This window comes from Octopus sinensis, linkage group LG13, assembly GCF_006345805.1.
Source record: "Octopus sinensis linkage group LG13, ASM634580v1, whole genome shotgun sequence".
Classification (NCBI taxonomy): Eukaryota; Metazoa; Mollusca; class Cephalopoda; order Octopoda; family Octopodidae; genus Octopus; species Octopus sinensis.
In genome coordinates, this window is record NC_043009.1 from 27,209,976 (window position 1) to 27,219,090 (window position 9,115).

The 9,115-nt window shown below is 35.9% G+C and overlaps 1 protein-coding gene across 1 annotated transcript in view; it reads right to left on the bottom strand.

Annotated features, from left to right (window-relative positions):
- LOC115218259 (organic cation transporter protein-like) overlaps positions 1 to 3,637 on the bottom strand; it is a 10,812-nt gene extending 7,175 nt beyond the window's left edge. Inside the window, exons 1-3 of the mRNA XM_036508555.1 lie at positions 3,549 to 3,637; positions 430 to 803; positions 195 to 298 (exon numbers count right to left, since the gene is read on the bottom strand). Coding sequence (XP_036364448.1) covers positions 195 to 298; positions 430 to 803; positions 3,549 to 3,597 — 527 coding nt within the window. The 5' untranslated portion in view covers positions 3,598 to 3,637. The remainder of the gene's footprint in view (positions 1 to 194; positions 299 to 429; positions 804 to 3,548) is intronic.
- Between the last annotated feature and the right edge of the window lie 5,478 nt (positions 3,638 to 9,115).

Genomic DNA, 9,115 nt, shown 5'->3' on the forward strand with positions numbered 1-9,115 from the left:
CCGTAACTTAGCGTTTCGGTAAAAAAAGACCGATAATATAAGTATTAGGCTTAAAAAAATTAAAAAGTGCTGAAGGTCATTCATTTGACTAAAATTCTGCAAGGCAGTGCCCCAGCATGGCCGCAGTGAAATGTCTGAAACAAGGAAGAAGAAAATTTTAAAAATTAAAATAAAATATAAAAAAAGTATATTACCTGTCAGAAAAAATACCAAATATAATTGCTCCAAGAAGACAACCAGCGAAATAAACGGACTGCAAGGTGGATCTTAACCATTTTCGTTCACACACCAAATTAAACTGTGAGAATAAACAAATTAAAATAGATGCAATTAAATGGTTAATGTTAAAATATAAGATACTGAAATTAAACTTCAAGTGTTTTACAGTAATTAATTGATTTACAGCAATTAGTTGATTGGGTTACTCACCTCACTTACAATTGTAGAAAAATCTTCTGTCAGAAATTTCCGTCCGTAAGAACACTGTAGTTTAGATGAATTACTTGGTGGTGTTGTATAATATGTCCCAGTGAAGCTATTGTTATATACAGAACATTGACTGTCGCCGTCCGGTTGAAGCATTTGTAAATATTCATTCTCTGTAAGATTCGCAGGAATTAACGAAGCATTAAAGTTTGGTGGGTAGCATAAGAAGGGAACATTTGCACTGATAAAAGTTAAATTCATTGCTGTCATTATAGTCACAGTGCCTATGATAATAATATAGGTGTACAACCAGCGCTGGTAGGGTCCAAATGTGCCACATTGTTCGATAAGCTTTGTAATATCTTTATCAGATGAAGCTGAAATTGGAAAATAATTTGTATGATAAAAATTATACAATATGTGTTGTAATCTCTACAAAAGTAAATGGTATGTTTCGGATTAATAACTAATTCAAATATCAAAATGAAAATGTTCAGTTGAAAGACTGGTCTGACATGTAAAACTCTTCAGGTGATTAGCTCTCATTCTGTATGCTATTTATGGAACTACCTTGTGTCAGGTAGAATGTGAATGTGTCAAGTAACCACGTGAAAATGTAACTTACGAAATTGTTGTATTTAGGAATGGTCATTTTGCCAGTTTAGCCAATAAATAATATATAAACGTAATTTACGAAAGAAATCTATATATATTAAAAATGAACTTCAACCTGGCTTCCTTGCAATGTTTCACAGCCAAACTGGCACATAATGGGAAAATACTTTCAAAGTATAGGGCCCCTGAAATGTGAATACAAACAGTATAAAGTAAGTTTCACGTAAATCAGACCAGTTGTTATTGAGATATTCATGGTTTGGGGGTATAAATACCCAAAACGGTGCATAATAGGAAAATACTCCGAAAATAACTTAACCCTGAAAGGGAAGAAACTCTAACCTTTCCATTAGACACATTATGGGGGACAAAATATTTTAAAGTGAAAATGACTTTAAAAATATGGCAAATATATCGTAAAATACCCTTCGTAATCTCTGTGTGAAATATTTTTCCATAGGTTTCTTTCGAGTGCATTCAACGTATCTCACCTCCAATGATTTAGCTGCAATTTCTAACATAACCTGCTACCACGTAACAGTTATTTGCAATAAAGGACACGAAACACCTGTTACGTTGTCGCAGCGCGTGCAAGAAATAGCACCATGGTAAACGTAGAAGAGATTTACTGAAGTCATATACGTGTTTTACTCCAGTTTGAGGCTTCTTATTTACCAATATCAAGAATTAAGAATTATACATAATAAATCTTGTGAATGCCTCGCAAAGGATAATGTTAAGATATAACATTCAAATTGGGAATCAAATTATCATCCAGCTATTGAATTTTAAATTCATTTTTATTTTGTTACTAAATGAAGAAAATCACAAAGAATGAAAGTATAAATCCACCAGAAGAAAGCTAGACACTACATTTCGTAGCTTAATATACTGAGGGACAGGCATGGGATAAGAAGTTTGTTTCCCAACAGTATGGTTCCAGATTTAGTGCCACTGCGTGTCTACTATAGCCTCGGACCGACCAAAGCATTGGGAGTGGATTTGGTAGTCGGTAAGACCGTCGTATACATATATTGTATGTATGTATGTATGTATGTATGTATGTATGTATGTATGTATGTATGTATGTATGTACATACGTATGTATGCATGTGTGTATGTATACAAGGTGTTCGGGCTAAATACGGCGACTATTCATGTTTTCTGTTTTGTCAGAAACAGTTTGATATATTGGTGAAGAGTCAACGGCGTTGGAGAACATAAAGATTAACGTTGGAGTTGATAAAATAACTGACATGTTGCACTAGAAGACATCTGAATATTGTATCATAATGATTCGCATAGGGTGTCAGACCGGCAGCGTCGTACCCTGTAAATATTGTAGGACGTGATATGGGCGTCATGAAAACTAAGTTCCTCCAAATTGCAATGGTTTTCGGGTGTGTACCTAGTGAAGGTAATGTCATACCGACCCACATCTTTGAGTAAGGTTTTAGGCTCAATTTAGACCAATATGTGGAACTGGTGGAGACCGTGCTCAAACTCTGGTCGGAAAGGGTTGCTGATAGAAGACCACATGTCAGTTCGAAGAATTCAGGTCCTTGTCATACCTCCGGAAAGCTTCAGAAGATGTTGTTTCTGGCCTCGTAACGCTCCCGACTATAATTCCATAATTTACTATGTATGGGTCAATATCAAAAAGGACTTCAACTGCACTGCCTTCAACACCAAGGCCGAGCTAAAGGTCAATATCAAAGAGATGTTCGCAGATCCAACCAGTGAGGAATGCATGCGCCAGGTTCTGGAGCCGTTTTGGACCAGTTGTGAAAGCCGAGGGAGGGTAATTTGAGTTAACCTATCTCCCAATCATAATTTTGTCAATTGTTTTTAACTTTTTAAAATGCTTTTATTTTTGTATGGGATATTATTTTCTTTTGCTTTTATGAAAATGGTCAAACCTAGCACGAACGCTCTCTATATATTTGTGAGAAGTTGTGGGGAGTACGGAATGTATATTAGAGGGTTTTGTCTGTGTTTGTCTTCTAGCAGTGCTTGAAAACTATGCTGGTATATAACTTAGCAGTTCGGCAAACGTGAACGATAGAATAAGCACCAAGCTTTAAAAAATAAGTACTGAGGTCGGTTGGTCCGACTGGAATTCGTGAAAGAGTTTTTCCAGCATGACCGCAGCCTAATGACTGAAGCAAGAAGATAATCCTTTCCACTGGAAGCATAAGGCCTCAAATTTGGAGGAACGTATTAAGTTGATTACATCGAGCCAAGCGCATAACTGGTACTTATTTAATCGTCCCCGTAAGGATGAAAGGGAAAGTCGACCTCGGCGGAGCAGAACATGGCGGCAGACAAAATACCGCTAAGCATTTTGCCCGGCGTGCTAACGATTCTGCCAGCTCGACGCCTTGAAGCAAGTAAATTAAAGATAAAGACATTTAAAGAATTATTACATTATTTCACGGATGAGTATTACAGTAATTAGTTCATAGAAACGTTTTATCAAATACCAATTTGAATAAATATTTATTTACGTGTAGCCATTTGGTTTTCTAATTTCAGTTGATTTTCTTCTTCAACCATTTTAAAGTAAAGTCTCTGTAGAAATGCCAATTCTTTTTACCTAGAAAAACCCCCCAGAAAAGCATCAGATAAATCAGAAAAATATATCAAAGTCTACTCACAGTATGCAGTAATAGTTTATACATTATGGGGTTATTTATCAAATTAATATTCAATTATTTAAGGGAGGCGGCGAGCTGGCGGATTTTTAGCTCAGCCGGCAAAAATGCTTAGCGCCATTTCGTCCGTTTTAACGTTGAGTTCAAATACCATCGAGGTTGACTATGACTCACATACTTTCGGGGTCGATTAAATAAGTACCAGTTGAACACTGGGGGTCAATGTAATCGAGTTATCCCTTCCCCTGGACTTACTGGCCTTGTGCCAAAATTTGAAGTCAATATTTTCCAATATCCGATAAGACGGAGTTAGTTTGATTAATCGACACAATCCCAGCACGTTCTGAAAGTAGAACATTAACTATTCAACCATAATAAAATATCGTGATCATTTGTAGTCGAAACACTGAAACACCAATCGCCAGATAACGTAATTAAACCATCCCAGTACCTATTATCAGCTGCATCATATAAAATAAATAATTGGATAAAGAGCAAATGTGAAAACAAAATTATAAAACTATGTTGTCAAAATTTACATTCCTTTGTTGTTAGGACGTTCACCGATTATTGATGCAGACGTGGTGGTGCGGTAAGAAAAAAATCTGCTTCTCAACCACACAGTTCCGGGTTTAGTCTCATTGCACTGCACCTTGCGCGAGTTTCTTCTAGTATAGCCCTGGTCCTACCAAAGCCTTGTGAATGGATTTAGTAATTTAAGGAAGCCTTTTGTCTATATATCAGTGTGTATGATTGTGTGTGTTCCTGTGTATGTGTTTCTTCCCACCAACGCTTGACAAAACGGTTCGGCAAAAACACCCGATGAAATAAGTACCAATTTAAAAAAAATATGTGCTGGTATCGATTTGTTCGACTAAAACCCTTCAAAGCGGTACGTGCCGTAGCACGGGCGCAGTCCAATGATTGAAAGAAATAAAAAATAACGGAAAGATATTCATTTAAAATGTTAGTTTTAACTGATTATTCTCTGCTGGATGTAATAACGCAAAAGATAAATTTAAAACAAACACCGACTCAGCTCTGATACCTGCAACGTTGTGTGTGTGTGTGTGTGTATGTATGTGTACATACAAAGACACACACACACACACACAAAGACAGTTATATTTCTCTTACCAAGCGTATAGATTGCGTAGAAGTGCTCAAGTCGAACCTGAGGCGTTAGACAGGTATCAAAACTAAAAGGTAAAAATTAAGATTAGTCAAACCACTATCAACACACATGTGTGCGGATTTGATCAAGATAAAATTCGTCCGAAATTAAAACATATATTCATATACCAAACATAGAAAAAATATAGGAATATCAAAAATGCATACAGATATATAAGTATATGAATATGAGTGTAGAAAGACAGTGATAATAGCAAAAGTGGCCCATTTGGCACCGTGCATTCGTTGCGTCGCAATGGCTGCGTTATACAGATCGAATACAGATAAGACGGTTTTTTAAAAGATTTGAAAAGATAGGGAAAAGTTAATAACAGATTTCTAATAAGGTTTCGGGTTACAATTTTAGATGATATTCCGGCGGCCTTTTCTGGGGTTCATTCTTCCGGGTAATTAATGAATCTTGAAATGCATATTCGGAGAATGTATCCTTCGTCAGGGTAGAAAAAGTGATATCCACGGAAGATATGCATTCAGAGCATTGCCCAGGTGGGAGGCAATCGCAAAATTATATAGAAGAATAGGTAAATATATATATATATGCAAATAATGGAGGTCTTTACGAGGGCGGATGACATAAAAAGCGTTACATACAGAATTTATTGAAATTTATATTCGGCAATATATTGTTATAGGTAATAAGATATTAAGATGTGCAACACATTCGGACTCATAGTATCTCACGAAAGTAGAGTAATATCTTTGGTTACACGAGTCAATAGCATCGGAAAACTTATCTAATATAGAAGAATTGTATGGGCGAAGGATAGTGTAGAATTATTTTGTATACATTCTACATCTACCCTTAATCGTATTGTAACGAGGGACCTCATCTATAATAGACCAAGATAGTGTGTAATTAATATTTTGTAATTTTAGATCATATATAGAGACCTAACTAGTGTCGTTGAGTTTATGCATTTTAGCTAACTGAAAGAATTTAAATAGGTTGTATACCGTCTTATATATATATATATATATATATATATATTTGTAAAAAATGAAGTTCGAAAATGCTGCTATATTATACAATTTTTAATTTTTATATATACATTATAACATGTTTCAGTTCCTGAAATGAACCTTATCAAAAAAAGTTATATATAAAAAAAGACAGCTCATGCCGTCAAACACAAGAAATTCATTTATAATACACAACGGAGTCAGACATCTTAGAGTTCATGTATAGTTGATACATAGTTTGAAGTAAGTTCATTCATGCTATATGTTCAAAGTGTTCGATACGTTTCTCTAATGGTTTGGCTTTTGTGTACCTTAGGGATACCATAGAACAAACTCGATTTGCATTTGAAGTTAGTGATGTATTCATACTCCTTGTTCGTGAGTCCTTCTTGGTATGTGTTGATTAATGTCCTAAGGTTATGCATTATTTTTTGCTGGTTATACTGTTGGGCCCTTTCATAATACGTTTCATCTCTTAATAGGGATAGCACTAAATTTTTATAATCGTTTGTATTCATTATTACTATCGTGTTGCCCTTATCTGCCTCCTTAATTGTTATTGTTTTGTCTTCTCTTAGTTTGATGAGGTCGTTCCATTCTCTTTTGTTGAAGTTAGGGCTGTGTTTTTGTTTCTTGATGAATTGAAACGGGAAATTAGTTATGTAGTCACAATAGCGGTCTAAGGCTTTATTCTTTCCCTTGGTGGGGGTGTAATTGCTCTTGTTTCTAGCTATTGAGTCCTCCTCTATTTGTTTGTCTTGAAATTCCTCGGTGAGTCTTAGTTTTCTGCAAAATTCCGAAATATCATCTTTCATTTCATAGTAATTAGAACGTTGTGGGGTGGGTGTAAATTTAAGTCCTTTGGAGAGTATGCTTATTTCGTTAGGTGTAAGTTCTTTGTTTGAGAGATTGATTATCTTAATTACCTGATGTTTCTTTTGTTTGTCCTTTGCCATCGTGTGTCCCTGTTCCTGTGTGTAAGGTCTAAAAAATGGTTGGCGTAGTTATGTTCAAAGCTATTATTTATCTGTCTCATGTTGTTATAATTGTCAGAGTGAGTTTGTGGTGCTCTGTTCTGGAGTCTGTTGTTGAACCTAGTGTTCCGTCTTAGTTCATCAGGTATATTGTGTTGGTAGTTGTTTCCTCCGTAGTGCATTTGTTGTTTGTTATGGTTGTATGGTTGGTTCCTGGGGTGGATGTTTGGTAGTAGCGTTTTGGTTTGGTTATGTGGGTTGTATTTTATAGTATTGTATGTTGTGGCTCTTAGGTTCGTGGAATGGTGTGGTGGGACCCTATAAGTGTTTTGGGGTTGGTGTAGGTAGTGTGGGGTGCGTTTTAAATGCATTTTTCTGGTGTAGAGTGTGTTTGGATTTCTTGGTGGTTGTTCTGCTCTGTTGGTATGTCTATTTTCGAACTGGTGTGGTGGGCCTCTGTAGGTGTTTTGGGGTTGGTGTAGGTAGTATGGGGTGTGTTTTAGGTGTACTTTTCTGGTGTAGAGTGTGGTAGGATTTCTTGGTGGTTGTTCCGTTCTGTTGGTATTTGGTTTTGATTTACTTAATTTTATGAAGGGGTTGTTGGATATGTGTTCATTTTTGAAGTTGGTTTCATAATCTAGAAACCAGATGGCGCTCTTTTCCCATCGTTGGAGGGACTTAAGTTCCTCTTTTTCACATTCTTCATTCCATAGTGCTGGTAATGTTTCAGTATTGATGTCGTCTATTAGTTTGATGACTTCTTCGTTGATTTCCTCGTCTATGGTTTTTACTTTTTCTTCATTCGTTTTAGCTCTCAGCTTAAGTAGTTCTATTTCCATCTTCATTTTTTCTAATGACATTTTTTCTCTAAGTTTTCTTTGTTCTTCTGGTTCTTCCGAGATGGGCTTGATTTGTAATTTACGGGGTATGACTAGGGGTGTTGAGTCTAGCCATTTTTGGTAAATCTCTGCTTTATTCTGATTTTGTATCATTTTCCAAAAAGCGAATTTTCTGTTTCGCTGTAGTGTTCTCCATTGGGGGAGGACTTGGTTCTTTATTTGTAATGTTGAAGTTGCTCGGTTCTTCTCATGTGTTCCTTCTTTTTGTTACTCTTGTTTCGTAAAGTTTGTGAAGAATGTCGTCATTGTATCGCATAGATTTTCAACTTTCTCGAATATTTCGGAGGGTGTTTTATTCGATTCGGTTTCCTCGTTAGTTTGTGTAGAATGTCGAGGTGTTAAGTTGAGTTTGTTTAACACTGCTGTTAGGTTTGAATTTATGCTTTTCAATTCTTTCAGTATCTCTTCATTTATTGAGGAGATGTCATTGGTGTCTTTTTTAGCAGGCATTTTTGGGAGCTCGTACGTGATATGATATTTATAATAGGATTAGCTCGTATACGAGTAGGTATATATTTGTAAAAAATGAAGTTCGAAAATGCTGCTATATTATACAATTTTTAATTTTTATATATACATTATAACATGTTTCAGTTCCTGAAATGAACCTTATCAAAAAAAGTTATATATAAAAAAAGACAGCTCATGCCGTCAAACACAAGAAATTCATTTATAATACACAACGGAGTCAGACATCTTAGAGTTCATGTATAGTTGATATATAGTTTGAAGTAAGTTCATTCATGCTATATGTTCAAAGTGTTCGATGCAGTGGCCCACGGTGGCGATACGTATTCAATACAAAAAACAGATCAAAGTGGTGGAAAGCAGTCAATACAGAAGATTGATGTTTCCGAAAGAGCGAGGAATTCATTTTTACCTTAAACAATTGTGATGACCTATGGTGGGTGTTAGCTGGGTGGTTCTAGTGAGTTTTGTGAAGTGCTCGGTTTTATAATGCCTGTTAGGTGGTCAATCTAGCGTAGCGTGACGTCATACACGTTTTGACCAATCGTTTCGTTAGGTGGCTTTAGTCAAGCAGAACGGGACGTCATCATCATTTTGACCAATCGCTGCATTATAACTGCCTCTTGTTTGTTTCCTGTTTTGACCAGTCGCTTCGTTAGTCAAGCAGAACGGGATGTCATCCAGATTCTGCCCAATCACGACTTATAGCTACATTAGATCTGCCCCCTGTCTGTACTTGTTAGGTGACTAGTCAAGCATACATATATATATATATATATATATAGCCACTACACACATTTATATATATATGTATATATATATATATATATATATATATATATATATATAGCCACTACACACATTTTCTTTTCTCCTTGTTTTTCCTGTGTCCCTTTCTGTAGAAGAGCGTAGGCTCGAAACGTAA